The sequence below is a fragment of the Capra hircus genome, chromosome 19 (assembly GCF_001704415.2).
Source record: "Capra hircus breed San Clemente chromosome 19, ASM170441v1, whole genome shotgun sequence".
Classification (NCBI taxonomy): Eukaryota; Metazoa; Chordata; class Mammalia; order Artiodactyla; family Bovidae; genus Capra; species Capra hircus.
In genome coordinates, this window is record NC_030826.1 from 50867791 (window position 1) to 50891824 (window position 24034).

The following is a 24034-nucleotide window of genomic DNA, read 5'->3' on the forward strand; positions in this document are numbered from 1 at the left end:
CTGAGTGGGAGCCCGGAAGGCTGGCTGGGCCCACGGTAAGAAGCAGCGCGGAGCTACCCTGCGCGATCCACGGCCCTCCCCACACGCGGTCCCTTTCTCCTCCTCGCCCACCCCTCCTCAGAGGCTCCGCCTAGGGCCCACCCCACCGCAGCCGAGACCCCGCCTCCTGTGGCCATATCCAATCGGCAGCCCGCCGCTACCACAGGCCCCACCCCAGCTCCCTGTGGCTCCTCCCACGGTTGAACTTCTCGAAGGACAGCCGAGCCACCCAATGAACTCCCGGGACGCCGGAGTGGGCGGCCGGAGGGCCAATCCAGAAGGGGCGCGGGCAGGAAAGGCGGGCCTCCGTGACGGACGGGGAGGAGGTGCCAGGCTGTTTGGTTGCTAGCTGCGGCCGCTCGCCCGACCGCTTCATTGTCGCCGGGCCTCGTAGTCGGCGCCGGGGCCGGGGGCGCGAGGGCGCGAGGTCCCGAGGTCGTCGGCCCGAAGCCTAGGCTCCCCGTGTCTCCAATTGGAGGGCCCCGCGCATCCCTCGCCGTTCGGTCCTACAGGCCCCGAGTTCCAGGCCCGCCTCACGCAGGTGAGAGGGTCCCTGTGTAGTTGGGGTGGCCCCCGCAGGTGAAGAATCTCCAGGACCGGCGCACAAGGGCTGGCCTACGCAGATGAGGGGATCCTGGCCCGCGCAGGGAGGGGCATCCCGGGCTGTGCAGATGAGGTGGAACGTGCCGGTGAGTGGGCCTCGTGCCAGTGAGAGGGGGCTCGTGCCGGTGAGGGCGTCCCCGCGCCGGTGAGGTGGTCCTGAGCCCGCCTAGGCGGGGAGGCCAGCGCAGGTGAGAGGGCCTGGCACTCGTACAGGTGAAGGGGTCCATGCAGATGAGGGGGGTTCTCGTGCAGTTGAGGGTACTCAGGGGGAAGGTGCAGGTAAGGGCCCCTCAGCACCCCCACACAGGTGAGGAGGGGCTCTTGCCCCAGGGTCCGTGAGCTCCTACCGCCTTCCTGGGAGGATGCTCTTCCTGCCTTGAGCCAAACCCCAGGGACATGGGGAGCTGCCTGCAGGGAAGCTTCCCTGGGTTTTGGGACAGCTCATCCTGAGAGGTCCAGGTGGAGGCTCTGGACACCACCTTCAGATCCTGGGAGGGACACCTCTGTATGCAAGATGAGATCTAGTCTGGAGGGTTCCACGGAGAGGCTTTGTTTACCATCCCAGAGCCCCCCACACTCCTTGCTGCTCAAGGGTGCCAGCCCCTCCAGTGGGCCCAGTTAGGCTGGGTGTGGCTGGTGCCTGGAGGAGAGGAGGGTGTTAAATTTCACTCACACTACCGGAAACACATACCCGAGGACACTGGCCTAGTGAGTGGCAGGGACAGCCTCTGCCTTCACTCTGGAGAATAGGCACCAAAGCCTCTGCTGTGGCTGTTGGGGCTGATGGAGGCTGCAGTGCTGACCCTGGGTGATGATGGTGTGTGCCCGCTGGCCCACCAGAGTCCTCCATGCCATGGAGGGCTATGCTCATTCCCTTCTGGTCCCTCCTGGTGCCAGCTCATCCCCTCTGGTTACCTGAGCACGTGCCACATGCCAGATCCTGGAGTTGCAGGGTCCCCACCCTCGTGGACCTTACATTCTTACAAGGGCATCAGGCAGTGCACAGACCAACCTGTGTGGGCAGGTGGCCAAGGGAGACAAGTGAAGCAGGATGAGGGAGTGAGGAGTGACAGGGACGGGCAGTCCTCTGAGTGGGAGGGGCGGGGGCGCCTCATGATATCCCAGGGGAGGCTCAAGCAGATCGAAGGAGGGAAAGGGAGGCAGTGAGGAGGTCACAGAGAGCAGGGTCAGGTCTGAGGGGCGTTGTTCTCAGTCCAGGCCTGGTGACTTTATTCCCCCTGCCTGAGTGTCCTCCCACCCTGATCTGAGACCCGGTTCAGAAAGATCAGCTGAGGCTGCTGTGTGGGGAGAGGCTAGGCTGGTCAGGCAGGGCCAGAGGAGGGGTTGCCATGGTTTTTCAGTTTGAAGAGATGGGGGCTCAGACGGGGGTTGTGGAGGGAAGGGACTGATGGGAAAGGGGCACCAGCCGGGTGCCTGAGGGGGCAGGGACGGAGGTGAGGGGCGGAAGAGGTCAGGACGAGACTTGAATCTTTGGTCTGAGCCAGTTTCAGAAAACACCCACTGGGGAGGGGCAGCTGGAGGTGGCAGTCAGGAGTCTGTTTGGGTCTGAGGTGCCGTGTACTCCATGGTCAGCCAAGCTGGGAACTAGGGCATAAGGGGGTGGTGAGAGATATGCCTGTGGGAACCGGCCATGCAGAGATGGTGTTTGACGCCAGGAGGCCAGAGGCTGTCCCCTAGGATGGAGGGAAGAGGCCCAGGGCTGAGCAGTCGGATGGGGAAGGGCCAGCAACATACACTGTGGAAGTGCCACCCTAGGAGGGGAGGAAGGGTAACCTGGACAGGAGAGTAGATGCTGCCTCCCAGGAGCTCTTGGGTATTCTGGATGGCTCTAAGGAGACAGAGGGAGAGTTCCGTGGCCAGATAAGTTTAGGGGCTTTAACAAATCCCAGTTTGAATATCGCCTGTGGGGTGCTCACCACAGGCCAGCCTCGTGGCCGCCTTGTCTGAACCTCATGATACCCTGTGAGGAGGCACTTTTGAAGGCCCATTTTACAGATGAGGAATATGGGGCCTAGGCAGGTAGAGTACCTGTCATGGGAGAGGGCTCATACCTATGACTTTCAGCAGCCCAGGGTCACCCCCTGCAGTGCCCTTCCAGGGAGGGTCATCTTGACCCCAGGAAACCTCCTTTTGCTGTTAATGCTCAGCTTCCTGCTCTGCCACTCGCTTCTGCTCCTGATAAGGAGACAGCCACCGAGCAACAAGGGTGGTGGGCACGGTAGGCCTCTGGGGAGCTGAACGGCATGCAGACTCGGACCCTCAGCCCTGGGCCATTGGGGCTGAGCTGGAGAGGGCGTGCGTGCTGCCTGGGCCCTCGGAGGATGCCTGCTCACCTCCCTTATTCTCTTCTCAGGGCCACCTGTCCACCATGAAAGGCTCCAGGGCCCTCAGCGGCCCCGAGGGCAGCCTGGAAGGTGTGGACTTGAGTCTGACAGGCCTCCCTCCACCCATGAACCGGCGCCCCAATAGTGCTTCCGCCACCAAGCCCATCACCCGCTCCATCTCCGTGGTCACGGGCAGTGAGCCAAGGAGGAAGATGCTGGTGAGTATCAGAGCTGGGTGTCATGTCTGGGGGCTATTCAGGGCCCCCTGTCTTGGGGTGGCGTCTGACTCCTGGCGTCTGAGATGCACACCTCAGCAGGCACCTTCATGTCCATTATCCCATTCATCCCTGGGGCTATCCGGGGGCAGGAAGGACTCTGGCTGATAGACTAGGGAGCTGACTCCCCAATAGGTTGCTGCTAGGGTCACCTGGCCCCACATAGAGCCTAGATCCTGCCAGCACCAAGCCCTTCATCCCTCCTGTTCCAGCAACATTTGGATTTGTATGATTCCTCTGTAAATGAGGTTGATGTGTGCGGAAGGAGGGGCTCCTGGTGGCCTTGGAGATACCGTGCAGGGCAGGCAGTAGGCGGCAGGTGGGCAGCTGGACGGCAACAGGAACTCTGGGACGAGAGCTGCCATGGGGAGTGAACAGCCAGGCTCATTGGTGAGAAGGTGATGAGGAGGATGGTAGCCTTTGCTGTGGTGCCTGGGCAGGAGTCACATGCCTCCCCTTGGACCTTCCACCTGCCAGGGGTGAGGCGCTCCCATTTCATGTGAGAGGCCGGGGACCTGCCCCGCCTCAGCCAGGCAAACCCAGGGCCCCCAGGGTGTTCCCCCGCCCACCTGTCACCTGCTCCCCCTGCTCACCTGTCTATGTGTGACCCAGGAGAGCCTCTCACTTAATCTGGGTCCAAGCCTGGCCTGCCCCTGAGTGGACTCGCAAGCGTCTGAAACCTCTGCCACACGGTCAGTTGCTTCCCTCCTTTTTGCAGGAGAACCCAGGGCCCGGAGGCTCCCGAGCCATCAACAACCTTCGCAGATCTAACAGCGCCACACAGGTCAACCAGCCACAAGCCAACCAGGCATGGCCCAGCCCCCTCAGGTAACCTCTGACCCCCCAGGTACTCCCGTCCTGCTTTCCTGCCTCAGTCAGTCTTTCTCCCAGCCTCACTGGCGTGAGCACCAGCTGAACAGGGGGACCAGTGCGGGGCAAGGTAGGCAGGATGAGTCTTGACCTGTCATTTCCTATGCAGAGATGTGAACCTCAAGGCTGCCCACCGCCCCCCACACCCCCCACACCGCCCCAGCCTCCCCCTCTCCCTTGTCTTTGTTGCACTTTCCCTGGGGCTGTCACGGTGGCCACAGAACAGGGTGCGAGCGTCTCTTCCAGGCGTGGTTGTCAGAGCAGGGCTGAGAAGTGATATTTCATGCCGCAAGCTTGGGAGTAGGAGACCCCATCAGTGACCTGGCCCCTCCTGGCCCCTTGTAAGACGAGTTCTCATCTGGATTCCTGAAGCCGGGCTCCCCACGCCCTGTGACTGACCTTGCTTGCCATCCTCTCTATGACTCAGGCCGGCAGAGCCCCAAGACTTCCTGACTCTCTTCGAGGGCAGCCCCAGTGGGAGAAAAAGGCCAGCCAGTCTGAGCAAAGCCTCCAGTGAGAAGGGAGCCACGTGGAATGTGCTGGTGAGGCTGCAGCTGAGCTGAGTCGACAGGCCATCAGGCTGTTTCACTGGGGCTGACGCCTGGTTCCGACTTTGTTCTCACTGCCCTGCAGGACGGGCTGGTGGGGGGCAGGGGGCATCAGTGTTAGTTAGTAGCTTTGACCATAGTGGTCAGTGTGAGGAGGAGCAAAGACCGTCCCGGCCCCTGGGTCATCTCACAGCTCCCCATGTGTGGGTGAGGCGGTGGGGGCAGGGCAGGGGCCCCACGTCAGAGGCATGTGCAGCGGGGTGATGGACTGTCGCTTGTGTGTACCGACAGGATGACCGGCCCAGGGCCTTTACCTTGCCATCCGACGCCCAGAGTCCTGGAGCCCTCGATGTGCCAGTGGGCCCGAGGAGGAGAGAGTGCATGGTGCCTCTGGCCCCCAGCTTCACCGCCAACAACCGGTGCGTTGGCTGTACCCTCACAGCTTGGGTTCCTCTTGGCCGAACACCCTGATGGAGCTTCCCTGGGTCCTGAGAAGGGCCCCACCATCGGGCATGGTGGTCGTAGGGGGCGCGGCAGGGACACTGGGACAGTGCCACAGTGAGCCCTGGCGCCAACTACGTGAATCGGGGGTCCTTTCCAGAGCCTGAAGCCACTCCCACCCCCATCTCTCCCGGCAGGAGCAACAAGGGTGCCGTGGGCAACTGCGTCACCACCATGGTGCACAACCACTACACCCCCTCAGAAAAGGTGCCGCCGACCCCCAAGAGCTCCAACCACACGGCTCCCTCCCTCAAGTAAGGCCCTGGCTGCAGCCTCCCACAGTGCGTGACCTGGGCTGCACCAGCAAGCCCAGGCTCATCTTGATCTGGGGTTCCACCGAGGAAACCGCAGCTGCCCCCCAAGTCTCCAGTCCCCATCTGAGACCATAGCCAAGGGGAACCTTGAGCAGGCTGAGCAGAGCAGCCCCACCCCTAGTCCCTCACCCGCATGTCCAGTGCCTAGCATGCTCAGATCAGGGACGGCCTATGGGTGTCGAGTCACCATCCAGCTCTGGGATCCTGCTGTTTTAAGTGTGGAGCCCTTTAACCTTGGGTGCCACCAGATGGGCACTGGTGGGGGAGTAGGTGACCCTGAGGATGACCAGCATGTCAGAACAGGACCTCACCCGCTCCTGGGGTCCTCAGGCCCTGGGACAAGGCTAAGGCGGCTCTCCGAGCCACAGACATAGCCATCCCCTGGGAGCCGGGAGAGGGGGGCCATGTTAGGTGGCCATGAATCTTTCTCCACCCTCCTGGTCAGCAACATCATTAAGGCAGCCACGGACGAGGGCGAAGGCAGCAGCCTCGGGAAGCCGCAGAAGAATGTGGCCCGCAGCAACCACGTGGTCCAGAATAACTCAGGGGGTACCACCGGCCTGCTCAGACGGAAGGAGGTGACCGAGGAGGAGGCTGAGAGGTGACCACCCCCGGGGCTGGGAGGAGGCCTGCGGTGCCAGGGAGAGAAATCTCCACTTAAGAATTGTTTTAAGATGATGCAGGCTGACAAGGCCACACGTTGTATAGTTCTCTTTATACAAAGCATCAAAAAAAGCAAATCTGCAGAATCAGAAAGTAGAGCAGTGGCTGGCTGGGGCCAGAGGAGTGCAGAGGGGGTCTTTTAGGATCAGTGGAAACATTCTAGAACTGGATCATGTTTGTGGTCATACAGCTCTCTAAATTTACTAAAAATCATTGAATGGTATATTCCAAATGGGTAAGTTTTATAAGTATGTAATCACTTCAGTAAACTGCTAAGTAAAAAAACATTAAACAGAAGGAAGATGTAAAACTGCAAAGGTCAGAACACTGATGGGGCTGCCCCTGGAATCTGGCCGCCCCGGGGGAGGGCGGGGTGTGGGCACGGTGGGATCTTCTGCTGTGGCTGCAGGTCTGTGATGTGCTTGGTCAGGAACCACGTAGTGATCAGAGCCTGGGCTCTGAAAGCCTCACCTGGCTGAGCAGTCATCACAGCTGTCCCAACAGAGCTCAGAACCGGGCCCTGGAAATGGGCGAGCGGGAGGAGCTGGGCAAGGCTCAGGTGTCCCCACTGGGACACCCCTCTGGGTGCATGTCCCACGGCCGGGGACCACTGACATCCTGTATGGTCCATTAGCACCTTTGCCAAGTGAATTGACAAGCGGTCTCGAGAGCCCAGATGAAGGCTTTGGGTTTAACCTGCCTTACTGAGTAAAATGTACACGCAACAGGATGCCCCTCTTAGGGCACAGGTTTATGAATTCAATGCGCGTGTAGTCGGAACAACATCACCCTCTACCCCGGGATCCCCTCACGTGCCCCTCACCCAGCCCCTCCTGGCCAAAATCCTGGCCACACCAGCCTGTGCCCTCTAGTTTGCTTTCCCTGGCGGGCTGTGCCTGGAGCCCCAGCATGTGGCCCCTGTGCTCGGCCTGCAGGGCCTCTGACTTGTTGCTCTTTGTCTCTGAGCAGTGCACCGTCAGGAGCGCAGTGTTTGCCCACAGGTGGTGGTGGGCCACTGGGTTCCTTTCAGTTTCTATTGATCATAAGTAGTCTGGGGATGAGCTTTTCCATTTCCCTGGGGACTGCTGGCACTTGAAGAAGGGCCGCGTGCACCGCCGCTTCTCTGCCCGCCGGGCCTCCTGGAGACCCGGGGAGGGAGGCTGTGCCTCAGCCGCCTCCACCCTAACCCCCCTCTCTGGCAGGTTCATCCACCAGGTAAACCAGGCCGCTGTCACCATCCAGCGCTGGTACCGACACCAGGTGCAGCTGCGCCGAGCCGGAGCCGCCCGCCTGGAGTGCCTGCTGGCATCCAAGCGAGAGGTCAGTGTGGGTGTGCGAGCCAACCAAGGGGTGGGCGTGAATCCCAGGGCTCCCGCTGTGCACGGCAAGATTTCTGACCAGTGGGCTTGAACCTAGGATTGCCCCATGAGTCCACTTCATCTAGGGGGTCAGCTTCCTCCCTCCCGAATTGCTCGGTCACAGGACCTGGGTGCCGGGTCACCCCTGCTGAAACGTGGGGTGGGTTTCTGGCTGAGAGGCAAAGACATTTCCCATCTGCAGGAGCCGCTGACCACCTCAGAGAGGGGGGCTTGTCCTCTGTGGGGCAGAGAAATGGCAGGATGGGGCCACCCCGTCTTCTCCAGTCAAACCCACTGTGGCTTGGCTTCTGCAGGGGCAGCGGCAGCGGCTGGGAGAGGGGACCCTCCTGGACCAACACCAACAGAAGGAGGCAGCCAGGAGGAAGGCCCGGGAGGAGAAGGCGCGCCAGGCCCGGAGGGCAGCCATCCAAGTGAGGGGGTGGCCTGAGCCGCGTGGGGAGCCTGGCGCTGAGGGAGCACCCTCTGTGCCAAGACCGCTTGTGTTCCTGGGGGCCCTACTGCCCCCTTCCCCAAGACCCTGGGCACAGGGCCTTGGGCAGTGTGACTCGGGGAGGATGAGGGGCGGCCCTCTCCCCTGGCCCCGGCTGCTCACAGGGGCTCCCCACAACAGGAACTGCAACAGAAGCGAGCCCAGAAATCAGGCAACGCTGACCTTGGGCCGCTGAAGGGGATGGGGGAGATGGAGAAGCCCCAGCCCACCCAGGAGCCAGCCATGAGGCCAGGGAGCACCTCTCAGCAGACCCGCAAGGCCAATAACACTGGTGAGCAGGGCTGAGAGGCCAGAGGCTACCCTGCCGTCCACCTACCACTGCCTCTGGCTCTGTGTGCGGGCACCCCGATATGGTGACTCCCCTGGAGTTATCCCTAAAGGCAGATGCCCCCTGCCTAGACCTCCGCATCCTTCCCCATCCCTCTGCCTCAGGGAGGCTCCTGGCTAAGAAGGTGCAGCCTCTGCCAACGTCCTCTGGCGCCCTCTGCCACTGCCCTGTTGGCAGCTCCCACTCATGAATGGGAGTGCTGCTATCAGCGGATACCAAGCCCTGCTCCTCCACTCCTGTCCCAGTTCCTCTGGGCCTGGACACAGGGTTCTTTCGCAGCAGCTGCACCAGCTCTGTGACCTCGCACTCCAGAAGGTCAGGGCTCCCCAATGTCCCCACTGCTCCATGAGGTCCGCCATGGCACGTGCTGTCCCAGGCCTGCCTCCCCTTTGCCTGGCTTCTTCCCAAGGGCTCCTCCATGTCTGCAGCCCCCTGGTGGGCTGACACTGTGTTCTGTTGTGCAGGGGCCAGCTTCCGCACTGCAGGCTTGGAGGATGCCGGCCAGCCTGCCCTCGGCTCATCCCCAGAGCCCCGGCAGCTCTCAGAGGACAAGCCTCAGGTCTCGGCACAGCCCTTTCCACCCTGCCTGCCTGCCTTCGGCTCTGGGGTGCATTGGTGCCGGGGTGGTTGGTACCTACCCCTTCACTGCCCCTCCCTGGCTGTGGGGTCACTCACACCAGGAAAGGCCACCCAGGATGGGTCTTGTCGATCCAGCGGAAGGATGAGGTCTCAATGGTTGCTCTGGAATCTCTCTGGGTATTCATGGATGCTGGGGTGGCACCTCTACAGGCCCATAGAAAAGAGCTGGACGCTCAGGTTAGGCATTCGCCAAAGCCTCCAGCCTCTAGAGACCCCTCCCACCAAGCCACCCTTTTTGTTTTCCTGGAGGTGGGTCAGGGGGCGGGGGCGGGGGCGCGGGGCGGGGCGGGTCAAGTTTAGTCCACGTGGCTGGGCAGGCATGTGCTCATGTGGAGAAAGCTTCACCCTTCTGTTCTCTGGTGGTCTCTGCCTCTAATGGCCCATCTACTGCAGGATGCCAGCCTCCAGGATGTGCCTGGTGAGGGCCTGGAGGGCATGGGCCCAGCTGGGAGCAGGGCCAAGTCAAAGGCAACCCTGGACGAGCTGCTGGACACGCTGAAGCTGCTGGAGCAGGAACCTGAACCGCTGCCCTGCCCCCGGGCCTACCACAAGGACAAATATGCCTGGACTGATGAGGTGACCATGGGCCCTGGCACTGCCCATTCAGGTCCCAGGGGTGCTTTGGGGGCCAGGGAAGTCCACCAGGCTCCTCTCTGCTCTAGTAAGCACCCTAAGGAGGGCCAGATGGGACCTTATTGAATCTCCCCAGTTATCCCAGGGCTCACTAAGGGTTAGGACCCTCGGAAGAACCCAGGGGTGGAGGTGGGGTAGGTACTGCTTCTCTGCCAGTGGTACCCCCTGCCAGGGTCTGGGGAGCTTGAGAGGCCCTCCCTCCAGACCAGGCCTTCCTCTACCCCAGGGGACTCTGAGCAGCTTCTGGAAGGCCGACCCAGAGTCCTCAACTGTCCCAACAGCCCCTAACACTGCACCCCTCCCACGCAGGAGGACGATGCCAGCTCCCTGACAGCGGACAACCTGGAGAAATTTGGGAAGCTGAGTGCAGCCACTGGCCCCCCTGAGGATGGGACCTTGCTTTCAGAGGCCAAGCTGCAGAGCATCATGAACTTCCTGGATGAGATGGAGAAGTCTGGGCAGGGCCAGCCGGCCTCAGCCCCTCAGGTGTGGAAGGGGTCTTGAGGGGGGACAGCAGGTCGTCAGCGGGCGACCATGGCCTGCTGACACAGCCACGTTCGCAGGGGCCCATGCCGGAGGAGGGGCTGGGGCGCCTGGAGCCTGCATCTGAGGCCAGTACATCAGTGATGCGACTACAGCTGGAGGTGGAGGAGAAGAAGCAGGCGATGGTGTTGCTGCAGAGGGCGCTGGTAACGTCCCCATCGGCACTGCGTCTGTCCCCGGGGCCCCAGCCGGAGCAAGCCCCCGGCCTGAACCTTGAGGGCCTCGTCTCTGTCGCTTCTCCCGCACCCGCTACAGGCACAACAGCGAGACCTCACCTTCCGGCGGGTCAAAGAGACGGAGAGGGAGCTGGGCCGGCAGCTGCGGCAGCAGAAGGAGCACTATGAGGCCACCATACAGCGGCATCTGTCCTTCATCGACCAGGTGGCGCTGCCTGGCAGGCGGGGCTTGGCAAGGCGGTCAGGAGGAGGACGGGACTGGGTTCCAGACCAGCTCAGGCTTGGTGGGAGTTTCTGGACCCACAGGCCTCCCCTGTGGGCCTTCTTCTCCCTCTGTAGAAACAGATAGCAGCTCCCTCTGTGGAGACCAGGGCTGGTCCAACACATACCAGCCCCACGGTGCTGCCCCCACCACCCTCCTCAATGATGCTCCCCACGGCCATACCCCTCCCCTGACCCATGGCCACGCTCCTCCACCCAGAGGGTGGGCAGGCAGCAGGAGTGGGTGGGCAGAGAACGTCCAAGGTGGGGTCCAGCCCTGTGGGGTCACTCAGGACCAGTTAGTCCTCTGGGGGCCTGAGGGCACACCCAGCAGGACAGGCTCTGAACTTTCCTGCACTTTTGGACTCTCCTGGGGAGGCCACCCCTGGTCTGCTGGGGCTGGCGGGGCAACCAGAGCTCCCCTGACAGGGTGGTGGAAGCTACACACCCACCCTGTGCTCAGCTGAGCTCCCGTCGGGTCCTTTTCTGAGGAAAACTCTGTGTGAGGGGTCTGTGGAGAGAAGCCAGAGCCCAGAGGAACCGAGGGGCCTCCGGTGACCACTAGCTACACTCTGCTTGGCGGCCATAGGTGTCTGCAGATCAGGGGTCTGCCTGGAGTCCTCGACGAGGCTGTCCTGGGGGCTTTGTGGAGACACCTTGGCAGGCAGTGGGCAGGCCCTTCTCCACAGGCCAGGTGACGGGGTTGACAGAATGACCCCTGTTCCAGGAAGCTTCTGGTGTGGCCATAGTCAGGGCCTTGTAGCCAAGGCACTGTCACTGTCCGAGTGCTGCTGACACCAGCCAGGTCCCAGGGGGATCAACACCGGGGCAGCTGTCGTCCTTGTCCACGCCTGTGCTCCCCAGGACCCAGGATCCTCCCTCAGCCCAGGGGGCGAAGCAAGGCTCAGGATTTGGTGTGCGGAGCTCCTGGGTGAGGGGAGGCTGGGCCTTCTGGCCTCACAGGGCAGCAGCCTCACCTCCACCCCTGGTTGCAGCTGATCGAAGACAAGAAGGCTCTGGGTGAGAAGTGCGAGGCCCTGGTGTCCGAGCTGAAGCTGGGGGACCAGAGGCGCAAGGACAGGGAGGCCCAGCTGCAGGAGCAGCATGAGCTGGTGAGTCCCTTTGCCCTCCCACCACCTGGCCCAGGCCTGGAGGCCCTGTGGGAGGGACCCCAGGACGGGTGGCCCCCGGCGCCTCATTCCTCGGCCTCCGAGCTGCTTCCCTAAAGCTTGGCAAGTGGCCGACCCTGGGGTGGGGGCCAAGGGACTTTGGAGACTCCTGTGTCACAGATAAGGAAGTGTAGTTCAGAGGAGGTGACCGGGGACCTACTACAGCGCTGGTCCCTGGTCAGAGGGACCCCACTGACTCCTCCCAGCTTTCATCAGACAAGGACGGCAGTCCCTCCTGCTTTGTCCACTGTCACTGTTGAAAGACTGCCTCCTGAGACCCATGGGGCAGCCGGGAGCAGGGTGTCTTTGCATCCTCCCGCTTCCTACAGCTCCTCTGTTTCCTTGTTGATAGGAGATTAAGAAACTCAAAGAACTCATGAGCGCCACAGAGAAAGTCCGCAGAGAGAAGTGGATCAATGAGAAAACCCGGAAGATCAAGGAGATCACGGTCAAAGGTGGGGGCCGTCGTGCTGGGAGCCACCACGTGGGCGGGACAGTCACGGGGGTCTCGAGTAAGGACAGTAGTTCCAGTCGCGCGTGTGGCACAGAGACTTCCTAGGAAGCAGTGAGACCCGGGGCTGGGCCCCACTGGTTCGAGGCTGGCGGCACACGAGCTTGGCCACAGACCAGCGTCCTGACACAGGGCCCCATCCAGCTTGGGAGCCCGGGCTCCCTTTGACGGGTCTTCTTGCCTCCTCCAGCTCCCAGGGGAGTGAGTGGGGTGGGGTGGGGGGTGGTCTTGGTCAGGGGAGGATGGCTGCCAGCAGCATCGCTGCTCGTCTCCCACTCACGGAACCCTCTAAGGACTGGTGGGACAGCCCCAACTGTGCCTGCCCACGCGTGGCCCTCCTGCCCAGGACACCCTCCTCTTCAGTGGCCCCTCCTTCCAGGGAGACTCTGCAGGCCAGAGCACCAAGGAGGGAGCCTCAGTGCGGCAGGCAGGGAGTGGCGCTGTGGGCACTGGTGGGCTCAGCTGTGCTTCGGGCTGGAGCCCCTGGAGGGGGTCTCCTGGCTGGTCTGCAGCCCTGGTGTCCCAATGGGCAGAGGTCAGTGGTCCTCCACAGTTCAGGCAGGCGCGGGGCAGGGCCCCTGCCGCGCAGTGGTGGACAGAGGTCCCGCAGCACAGTACTCCCCCCAACCCCCAGGCCTGGAGCCTGAGATCCAGAAGCTGATCGCAAAGCACAAGCAGGAGGTAAAGAAGCTCAAGGGTCTGCATGCGACAGAGCTGCAGCGGGCAGAGGAGCGCGCGGCGCAGCACTACGGACGGCAGGCGGAGGAGCTCCGCGAGCACCTGGAGCGCGAGAAGGAGGCGCTGGGCCGGCAGGAGTGGGAGCGAGCCCAGCAGCGGTGGGGGTCCTGGGGACCCGGGTAGGGGAGCGAGGCCTGGTGTGTGCACAGACTCCCAGAGTGAGCAGTACCTGCTCCCTGGCGGCCTCCCTCCAGGGCCAGAGAAATCTGGGGTGGGGGAGGTGGTTAGTGCAGGACTCCAAGGGGCAGGACAGCTGTAGCTGTACCGGGCAGTTCAGTTCCTAGGATGCGCTCTGGGGGCCGGCTGGGATGGATGGCGCGGGGGCCGCTGCTGGGTTCTGAGCGTGTCCTGGCTGCGCCTGCCCTGGGCCCCTGTGGTGCGAGGTCCTCCTGTGTCCGCCCCACCCCCGACCCCTGCCAATGAGTCCTGTGTCCACAGCTTCGAGCAGCACCTGGAGCAGGAGCAGCGGGCTCTGCAGCAGCAGCGGCGGCGGCTCTACAACGAGGTTGCGGAGGAGAAGGAGCGGCTGGGTCAGCAGGCCGCCAGGTGCTGCGGGGCGGGGTCTAGCCCTGCCCAGCCCTGCCCAGCCCTGCCCTGCCCAGCCTCATCTAGCCTCCCAGGACTGACTCCTGCTCACCTGCAGGCAGCGGGCAGAGCTGGATGAGCTGAGGCGGCAGCTAGAGGAGAGCAGCTCGGCGGGGGGCCGGGCCTTGAGGGCCGAGTTTGAGAAGGGGAAAGAGGAGCAGGAGCGCAAGCACCAGGTCAGCCCCGCCCCTGGCCCAGGCCCTGCCCCTGGCCCCACTGCATCCCTCTGGGCCTGTCTAGCAGGAAAGCACCCACCAGGGGTGGAGGAGGGCAACCGCCAGTACCAGCGTCCCACCTGCAAGGGTAGCAGCTGCTTGGAACACTGTGCTGAGCCTGGTTTCACACTAGGGGTCTCCCCAGCCAGCTCACCACAAACCCTCAGGTTGACCTCAGGCCCGTCCAGGCCCTGGCAGACCCAGCTCTGGGTGGGGAGCAGCCAGGCAAGGCTGCTCTCACACTGTTGCCTGTCCCCAGATGGAGCTGAAGGCCCTGAAGGACCAGCTGGAGGTGGAGAGACAGATGTGGGAAGCCAACTCCGCCAAGAAGGAGGTGGGAGGCGGGTGAGGCCGGGACAGGGGGTGGGGGCTTCCTTCCCTCTCCCCTCCTGCCCAGCCTCAAAGCAGGCCTGTAGGCCCTACGTCGGTGTCCTCCCCTTGGGTGGGTGTGGGTTCTGGCTGCCTCTGGTTGGCAGTGTGATTCTGGCCATAGTTGAGTGAACTTCTAGCTGGGCATGGGAGAGACTGGGGGGCTGGAGTGGACCCCAGAGGATGGTGGTGGATGTTCCTCACCCTGCCCTCGCCCAGGTGACTGTTCTGAAAGTTGACAGGCTGACCCGAAACCAGTGTGAGGGTCCCACTTGGGAGCAGATCTCCCCTTATCCTCTCATGCCATTCTCCAGATAGGCTGTGGCACCACGCTCTCTTGGTGGTAGAAAGGCACAGAGGGGCCACGCAAGCCATCAACTAGGGGACAAAGCCTGAGTAGTGGCCCAGTGGCCACCCTGTCTGCTTCCCACAGCCACGCACGGAGGGGTCCTCGTATCTGTGGGGTATGTTCCCAGACTTGGCTGAGTCAGAGGGCATGCTGTCTTCAGCTAGATGGGATTTCCAGGTTGCTTTCCAAGAGGCTGCCCCGTTGATGCTCTCATTCCCGGGTGGGGGCCCCCGGCCGTGTGGGTGGCCCACCCTGCCTCAGCAGCCAGATGAGGTCCCTTCTTTTATCAGGATCAGTTTGGCAGCAGACATGGTCTCTGAGTGGGAGAAGAACTAGGCTGTGCTGACAGTTCCTACTCAGGCCCCTGCTGGGGTCCCATGCTGGGTCCTGATGACAGGGCATGGCCCTCACCCCTGAGGACAGGTGAGGTCCTCAGCCTCCTCTGCCACCCTCAGTCAGCTCCCCTAGCCCCCCTCTGCCTCCCCTGCAGGAAGCATGGTTGCTGAACCGAGAACGGGAGCTAAAGGAGGAGATCCGGAAAGGCCGGGACAAGGAGATTGAGCTGGTCATCCACCGGTTGGAGGCTGACATGACACAGGCCAGGGAGGAGAGCGAACGGGCCGCAGAGAACCGGTGAGGCCCCAAGAATCCCGGAGCAAGGCCCGGAGATGGACCACAGGGCTGCCCCTGACCCGGCTCCTCCTGCCGCCAGGGTCAAGCGCCTCCGTGATAAGTATGAGGCGGAGCTCTCGGAGCTGGAGCAGTCAGAGCGGAAGCTCCAGGAGCGGTGTGCGGAGCTGAAGGGGCGCCTCGGGGAGGCCGAAGGGGAGAACGTGCGTCTGCAGGGCCTGGTGCGACAGAAGGAAAAGGAGCTGGCGGATGTGAAGGCGGTGAGCAGGCGGATCAGGCACCTGAGCCCTGGCCCCTGGCCCCCAGCACCCGCCATCCACTTACACTGTCCCTGTCGTCCCCCATGTCCCCCAGGTGAATGAGCAGCTGACTGGCGAGCGCAGCAGCCTTGCCCAGGTCCTTCGCCAGGAGTTCGCCGACCGGCTGGCAACATCCGAGGAGGAGAACCGGCAGATCAAGGCCGAGCTGGCTGAGCTGCGGGCCCGCCAGCGGCTGGAGCTGGAGCAGCTCACGCGGGAGAAACAAGCTGAGCTGGAGGAGGTTCATGGGAGGTGGGCTTCCGGGTTAACAGGGGTCCTGGGAAGCAAAGGGCTGGGGAAGGCAGGCAGGACCCTGTGGCTCCAAAGAGGATTCTGGGCCAAGGACGGTGAACGGCTGCACTCCCTCCTTCCCACTGATGTGGAACGCACCCATCAGCCGCAGCCGGGGGCTCCCTGCTTGAGGCTCAGTTGTCCTCTCTGTGTGATGCTGGCCCCAGGGCCTTGGAGGAAGCCATCCCAAACCAGGGCAGGTACCCCACCTGTGGGTGTCCAGAGAGGAGCTCCCTGGCCCTTGGCCCCTGGGGACTGGGTGGAGTGGGTGCTGTGCGAATAGGCTGACCCCTCTCCTCCCCTCCCCGCCAGTGATCCCTTAGTCCTTCCCAGGTCTCTGGCCTCTCGCCCCTGCTCCGTGGGTGCTCTTTGAAGCAGGCATGTGGTGGGGGCTTTCTGGCCTCCTCTCAGCAGGGAGCCCTTCCCAAAGGGCATGGCTTCACGTGGGGTCAGCTGTGGGGTCACAGATCCTGTTGTCAGCTCCTCCAGGCGGCGCAGTGCCCTAGTCAGCAGGGCTGGGATGGGCTGGGCCAGAGAGTGGCTCCTCCTGCTCTTTGGAGGGAGTGGGGCGGGGGTAGAGACCTCCCACCACCCACCCTGACGCACTCAGCTGCAGGCTGGCCTGGGGGTCTGGCTCGGACCCTGCACAGAAGCTCACTGTGCACTCCCCCGCAGGGTGAAGATGGCTCTGGCAAAGAAGGAGGAGGCTGTGAGCAGCCTCCGGAAACAGCACCAGGTGGGTCCCCGCTGCTGGCCTGCCTGAGGGGTGGGGTGGGGTGGGGTGGCCCTGGCCTGACCAGGGTGCACCGGGTGTTGCAGGCCGCGATGAAGCGGGCTGACCACCTGGAGGAGCTGCTGGAGCAGTGCAGGCGGCCATTTCCGAGCACCAAGTGACCACCGACTGCCGCAGGCTGCGGCTACCCTGCGGGACACTGAGGCTGTGTGGTGACAGTAAAGAGGCGTCTTTTAATGCTTTGCGTGACCCTGACTCGTCTCTCCTGGTCTGGGGCCTGGGGTGGTGGGGATGGAGGCTCCTCGAGGCCAGGTGTGGGGTACCCAACCCAGCTTTGCTCTCGATCTGCCCCCCTACCCCGACGTTTCCTGCCTGGCCCTGCAGTTCCCCAGCTCGGGCCCTAGGCCCCAAGCAGAGGGAGTGGCCCCCTGTTCTGGCCTGAGCCTGGACGAGCCCTGTGACCCTTGTGCCCCTTTGCTGCAACCCCCCCCACCCACAGGGAAGGCGCTCTGAGCCCCTCCCCAACCCCTGCACAGGCTGCTGCTCTTGCTTTCATGGCTAGAAAACCAGCCAGCTTCCCCGAGGCCCTGTCCTTCCTTCCCCGAGTCAGGACACTCCCTGGGGGTGTGACAGCCTGGAGCCCTCGAGAAATGGGCCTGGGACCAGCCTTGCCCTGAGAAGGGTAGAGACCTATCCTGGAAGGACCGGGCAATGGAGCTAGAGGGCAGCAAAGAGGAGGCTCCTCCTCTGGGGACTCACCTCCCCTACCCGCCTGCCAGGCACTCTGTCACCGCAACTGCCCTGGCCGAGGGTGCTAGACCAGGCCACTGGGGAGAGCTGGCACTTATGGGGTTGCAGGGGCTGGCCCTGGTGGAGGTGTTGCCCCTCTTGCACTCTCAGAAGGTCCTGGGGGTTGGACTCTCACTAGCGTAGGTTCCAGCAGCAGTCACTCTCAGCCTCGATGGCCACAAGGGCAGAGCCGGACTTCCCACGGGCCGGAAGCAGCTCACAGCAGCGCTGACCTGAGGGCCCTCCTGGCACCCCGTCCCTGCCTTGGGGTGTCGGCACCCCAGTTTCCTCATCTGCACAATTCCTGGCTGCCTCTCCGGCTGCCTTTCCTGGCTGCTTCCTTCCTTTGTGCCAGAGCTGATTGCTCGCAGAACTTGGGGCTGGAGCCAGGTGCAGCAGTGAAAGAGCAGGGCCGCCCTGGGCCAGGGCCCTCCTGGCTTCAGATGCTGGGCCTGCCTCCCCTCCCCAACAAGCGGCCACGCAAGCAGAGGGAGCTGGTTGCTTGCTGCTCTCCAGGCCGGGGGCCCTGGGGACTGGGCAGGGACCAGCTCCGGGAGAAGCAGCCTGTTCTGACACACCTTTGGGTCCTCTGATCCTCCCCCAAAATGTAGTTTTAGCTGAAGCTGTTATTGGGAGTTGCTAGGGGGAAACAGCTGTAAATTACTAAACTACAGTATTTTTGCAGATGAGGTTTTCAGCACAAAGGAAGACAGACACTTGGGGGTGGCTTTCGGAGAGAGTTGGTGGGACAGGGGGATGGCTTTCTTGACAGCCGGAGAGGCAGCCAGGAAATGGACAGTGGTGGCTTTCCCATGAGGAGGATGGTGCCTGACTCCCCACATCCTGACTTGCAGCTTTTCATTCATCTGTTCATTTACTTGTTCGTCCATCCATCCATTCATTTATCTGTTCAGAGAACAGGCTGGGTGCCCTTCTGTACCAGTCTCTGCATCTTACAGTCCCTTACTGCTTCTATTAGGTTGGTGCAAAAGTAATTGCGGTTTTACATTGTTGAATGTTGCTGTTTGATATTGGAATACATTCTTAAATAAATGTAGTTATGTTATATATCATTTTAATGCACATTTCTCACTTTTTTTTTTTGCTAATGACATTAGTTGCTATTTATTTTATATTTATTTTAGACTAGGGAAGTGGTATTAGAGAGCAAATTTGAGCAATTTTCTTATTTGAGTTCAAAATGGGTTGTAAAGCAGCAGAGACAATTTGCAACATCAACAATGCATTTGGCCCAGGAACTCCTAACAAATGTACAGTGCAGTAGTGGTTCAAAAAGTTTTGCAAAGGAGATGAGAGCCTTGAAGATGAGGCGTGCAGGGGCTGGCCATCAGAAGTTGACAACAACCAATTGAAAGGATCATAGAAGCTGATCCTTTTACAGCTACATGAGAAGTTGCTGAAGAACTCAATGTCAACCATTCTCTGGTCATTCAGCATTTGAAGCAAATTGGAAAGATGAAAGCTGGATAAGTGGGTGCCTCACGAGCTGACCACAAATCAAAAAAATCGTTGTTTTGAAATGTCATCTTCTCTTACTCTACCCAACAACAGTGAACCATTTCATGATCAGATTGTGATGTGACAAAAAATGGATTTTATATGACAACTGGTGATGACCAGCTCAGTGGTTGGACTGAGAAGAAGCTCCAAAGCACTTCCCAAAGCCAAACTTGGACCAAAAAAGGTCATGGTGAATGTTTGGCGGTTTGTGGCCCAGCTTATCCACTACAGCTTTTTGAATCTTGGTGAAACCATTACATCTGAGAAGTATACTCAGCAAATTGATGAGATGCACTGAAAACTACAATGCCTGCAGCTGGCATTGCTCAACAGAAAGGTCTCAGTTCTTCTGCACAACACTCGACTGCATGTCACAAAACCAACACTCCAAAAGGTGAACGAATTGGGCTACAAAGTTTTGCCTCATCCACCATATTCACCTGATCTCTCACCAACCAACTACCACTTCTTCAAGGGTCTTGACAACTTTTTGCAGGGAGAATGCTTTCACAAACCAACAGGAGGTAGAAAATGCTTTGTAAGAGGTTGTCGAATCTGAAGCCCGGATTTTTATGCCATGTGAATAAACAAACATTTCTTGTTGGCAGAAATGTGTTGATTGTAATGGTTGCTATTTTGATTAATAAAGATGTGTTTGAGCCTAGTCATAATTTAAAATTCATGGTCTGAAACCACAATTACATTGCACCAAACTAATATTATTTGAGCTCTTCACTTTACTTTTATTCAAGTTTTTGTTGTTGCCCATGATAATTTGTTCCTGACATTAACTGGTTTGGGCCTTTGTGTCATCCAGGGTCTCTGTCCTGCCCATAACCTGCCCATTAGCCTTGTGGTGGCATCCCACACATCCCAGCTGGTGAAAACGTGTCCCTGAGAGGCTACAATGGTGGGGGTGGGGTGGGGGGACTGCCTTGCTGGGACTGTTCCACCTGCTCAGATGTGCCTCAAAGAAGGGGGAATGAGATGCCATTCCTGTTCCCTGGGGTAGGGATAGTGGGCTGGGTGGCGCTATACCCTGGGCGAGGGGTCATCTCTTAGGCCCCAGCCTCCAGAGAAAAATCTCTTTGGCTTTCTAGCTCCTCTGGTTAATTCATTGTGCTTTATCCTTACTGGTTTCTGTCCTACTTGCTCTATCAGTTCCTAAGAGAGGAATGCTAAACTTTCCAACAGTGATTTTGCATCATCTCTTTTTCATATTAGTTGGTCCATTTTTGCTTTATGCGTTCGGAGGCCATGTTATTAGGTGCATACAAATTTAGAGCAGTGTGTCTTCCTGGTGAGTTTTTGACCCTTTATCTTTACAAACCGTCCCTCTTTGCCTAGCAGTGCATCTTGCCTTAAAGTATCCTTCATCTGATGGTAGCAGCCACACCAACTTTCTCTACATGGGATTTGCATGTTGTATCTTTGCGATTTTTTTTAAGCCTTTCTGTGACCTTCTAGTTAAGCATAGCATGAAACCAGCCATAGACATGCAGACAAATAAGTGTGGTCAGGTGTGGTCTGTATTGAGCTGAATTTGGACCTCAGTTCAGGGGAATTACTTTTGCTCTGGTAGCAGTTAGGACAGGGACTGGTCTGGCTGAGGCTGGGCTCGTCTCCATGAGGACTGACCTGGTACCCCTGTCCTCACCCCTCACTCCTAGCCCCATAGGACCCAGAAACAAAGACCGTCGTCTCTAGTAGATATTGAAGACCCAGGAGACTACTGGACACTCTCCTCAGCCACTCAGCCTTTCCCTCACTGTTGTTCAGTCACTCAGTCATGTCAGACTCTTTACGACCCCATGAACAGCAGCATGCCAGGCTTCCCTGTCCTTCACCGTCCCCAGAGTTTGCTCAGACTCATTTCCATTGAATCAGTGATGCCATCGTCTCATCCTCTGTTGTCCCCTTCTCCTCCTGCCCTCAGTGTTTCCTCGAATCAGGGTCTTTTCCAATGAGTTGGCTCTTCACGTCAGGTGGCCAAAGTATTGGAGCTTCAGCTTTAGCGTCAGTCCTTCCAGTGAATATTCAGGGTTGATTTCCTTTAGGATCGACTGGTTTGATCTCCTTGTTGTCCAAGGGACTCTCAAGAGTCTTCTGCAGCACCACAGTTTGAAAGCATCAATTCTTTGGCACTCAGCCTTCTTTATGGTCTGACTCTCACATCTAGACATGACTACTGGGAAAATCATAGCTTTGACTACACAGGCCTTTGTTGGCAAAGTGATGGCTCTGGTTTTTAATACGTTGTGTAGGTTTGTCATAGCTTTTCTTCCAAGGAGCAAGCATCTTAAATCAGTTTCAAACCTTGGCCGGGACCCTGTGCCAATGTCAGGCTCGCTTCTTGGATTTTCCTTTCTGGAATCTCAGAACCCATGATGCTTTGCTTGCTCATAATAAACAACATATAAGCAAGTGATGTGTTATATTAGGGGTTTCTCAGCTGTTGCTAGTGGTAAAGAGCCTGCCTGCCAATGCAGGAGAAGCAGGTTCAGTCCCTGGGTTGGGAAGATCCCCTGGAGAAGGGCATGGCAATCCACACCAGTATTCATGCCTGGAGAATCCCATGGACAGAGGGGCCTGCTGGGTTATGGCCCGCAGGGTCGCAAAGAATCAGACGTGACTGAAGCAACTGACACGTGTACATGTGGTATATTAGGAGATGGGAGCGCTGTGGAGAGAATAGATCAAGAAGGATGTGGAATGCTGGGCAAGAGAGTGGAATGTGAAACGGGGTAAGGGTTGACCTCTTTGGGATGTAACATTTGAGGAAAACATAGCAGATGAGGGAGTTAGTCATGCAGATACCTAGGGAAGCATGGCAGGCCCAGGCACAGCCATGCAAAGGCTCTCGGGCAGCGTGGTGCCTGGCTGGGGAGCAGTGGGGAGGCCGGTGTGTCTGCAGTGAGGGTGGGAGGGTCTGAAGTCAGGGAGCATGTGGGTATCCCAAGGATTTTTTTCAACTGCATGAGAGGGGAGCCTCTGGAAAGTTCCAAGAGAAGTGACAGGTCTGACTTGTATTTTAAAAGAACCTCTCTGGCTGCTATGTTGAGAGCCCATTGTTGGAGGGTGGAGGCGGGGAGGGCAATTGGGAGCCCAAGGTGGTCATCTAGGCAAGAGCTGGTGGTGGCCTGGATGGTGGGGAAGTGGGGCTCTGGATGCCTGTGGAGGGCAGAGGCAGCGGGATTACCTTACAGGTGCGTGTGAAAGGGGAGGAGCTAGGATGATGGCTGTTTGGCTCACGGGCTGCCGCTCCTGCAATAGCCCACCTCCGGGGCTCCTAAGAGCAGTGCCTTCACCCTGGGGTGACGGCCCCTCCACCCTAGGGGGCCTGGAGTCCCATGGCGGCTGTGAGGAAAGAACCCACCACACCCCCGTGGACGCGGGGTGCTGAGATGGGGGCCCAGCGCTGTTCCAGCCACCAGCCCCAGGATGAAGTGGGGAGCACACCCACCCCTCTCTGCATGGCGACTACGGGGCTTCCGGCCTGAGAGCCAAGGAACGACACGGTTCTTACAGATGGGAAGACCAAGGGTGGGGCTTCAGGAGGGGGCTGGGAGCTCAGCCTTGGGCAGGTGCAGTCTGAGTTGCCTCCATCCCACAGGACAGGGTATCAGGTAGCCAGAATGGATGCAGGGGTCTGGAGTACCAGAGAGATATGCTGAAACTGCAAGATGGGAGCTTGCCAGGTGAGCGGGTGTGGGTGGAGCAGTGGTTGGGCCAGGCCAAGTGGGCTGGGGGTACTCCTCCAGGAGGAAGGGCTTGGGGAGAAGGGAGGGGGTCTCATGAGGAGGAGAAGGAGGCAGAGATCTGAGCCCTAGACTTGTCCAGAGGGCAGGGCTGATGCTGTCCCCTCACTGTGGACTCCAGGTGGCCTTGGACCCAGCCTGGTGAGCAACCTGTGCAGAGCCCAGTGGAGCCTGGGGCTGGGGGGATGCGGGGGTGGGTGGCATGGGTCTGGGCCCAGAAAGCACTGAGCTGGGAGGGCTGATCCATCTGGAAGGGGTCGGGGCTGGAGGAAGGACCACCATCCAAGGGTGTAGGAACACGAAGGGGCAGAGGCTGGACGCACCACCCCTCGGCCTCCCATTTTCACTCCTGTACCCCCCGCGCCACTCTGCTCCCTACCTGCCACCCAGAGACCCATGACCCTGTCCCACCCCAGCTGATGCTGCACACCCCTGACAAATATATGAGCTTCGGTTCATTCCATGCTGTTTTTCTTCTATTTTCCTGACCCAAGCTGTGTCCACCTCCATGGCCTTCTCCACAGGGCCTCTCAAATCCCATGATGCCGCTTGGGGGACACTCAGCTGACCGGAGCTGAGCGTGGCGCTACTTCTTCTTTGGAATTTTCTCCTGTTTGATCAATTCAGAAAATTCTAGAGCATGAGACAGATTTTCTAGTAAATAACCCCCTGGCTGTACCACTCAAGGCCTGCAGGCCCCACGGGAACCCTCCTTTATGATGGGAGACCCCGCGGTGCAGGAGAGCCCCGCACCCTGTATTCCCAAGTCCTGGGTGTGGAGCAGGAAGGACCAGAGCTCGGCTGCCTGTGTGCCCTGCGCAGCTGCCATGCGCCCTGTGTCCAGCCTGCTTGGTGGTGATGTGCTTGCCCACCCTGGGTCTTACGATGGACCCTCCCCTCAGAGCCTCAGAACAGGTGCTCCTATGACCATCCCACCTTCAGTGGGGAAACTGCGGCCTAGAGAGGCTGGGAGGCTTGTCCTAAATGGACCCCTTGGCCAGACTGCCCCTTGGTTAAGCCTCATGACCACCTATAGGTCAAGTTTTGCTGGCATTTGAGGGCAGAAAGTGGAGGCTGGGGGTGGTGGGGACAGGCACCACCCCCAGTCTGGGGCTCTGGCCCATGCTTGCCCGTTCCCAGAGTCATTCTCCAGGCTTGGGGTCAACATCTGGGGAGGGTCGGTGGGCAGCAGGATGATGCAGACCCCCAGAGCAGCCAGGGGGAGCTCCAGAGAAGGCCTGCAAGCCCCACGAATGTCCCAGCCTTGCAGAGGAACCCCGGCCTTGAGAAAGAAGTGTCTGAGCCCTGCCTCTTGGTAGCTAGCCACCTTGAGGTGTTACCCCACTACACGGAAGAGACTGAGGCTCCACGACATTAAATGATGCATGCGAGGTCCTTTGCTCTGCTCCCAAGAGGTGGGGGTGGCGCTGTCTGACCCCTAGGCGCTGCTGGGTAACTTATTCCATCCTT

At 59.9% G+C, this 24034-nt stretch overlaps 1 protein-coding gene across 1 annotated transcript; it reads left to right on the forward strand.

Moving 5' to 3' along the window:
* Window positions 356-16738, forward strand: CEP131 (centrosomal protein 131). Its single transcript, XM_018063620.1, has 26 exons — window positions 356-580; window positions 3017-3205; window positions 3981-4090; window positions 4560-4674; window positions 4972-5099; window positions 5319-5435; window positions 5941-6096; window positions 7361-7478; window positions 7831-7947; window positions 8148-8298; window positions 8820-8914; window positions 9388-9570; window positions 9937-10113; window positions 10191-10316; window positions 10426-10551; window positions 11603-11719; window positions 12129-12231; window positions 12922-13123; window positions 13464-13571; window positions 13669-13786; window positions 14085-14159; window positions 15034-15176; window positions 15256-15433; window positions 15528-15724; window positions 16439-16499; window positions 16583-16738. Exons 2-26 carry the CDS (start codon window positions 3032-3034, stop codon window positions 16655-16657), a joined length of 3270 nt encoding a protein of 1089 aa, XP_017919109.1. The 5' UTR covers window positions 356-580; window positions 3017-3031; the 3' UTR covers window positions 16658-16738.

Coding starts and splice junctions, on each gene's coding strand:
- CEP131 (XM_018063620.1), top strand. CDS start 3,032: ATGAAAGGCTCCAGGGCCCTCAGCGGCCCCGAGGGCAGCCTGGAAGGT. Junction 7,948..8,147: donor CCCGGAGGGCAGCCATCCAA/GTGAGGGGGTGG, acceptor TCCCCACAACAG/GAACTGCAACAGAAGCGAGC. Junction 8,915..9,387: donor TCTCAGAGGACAAGCCTCAG/GTCTCGGCACAG, acceptor CATCTACTGCAG/GATGCCAGCCTCCAGGATGT.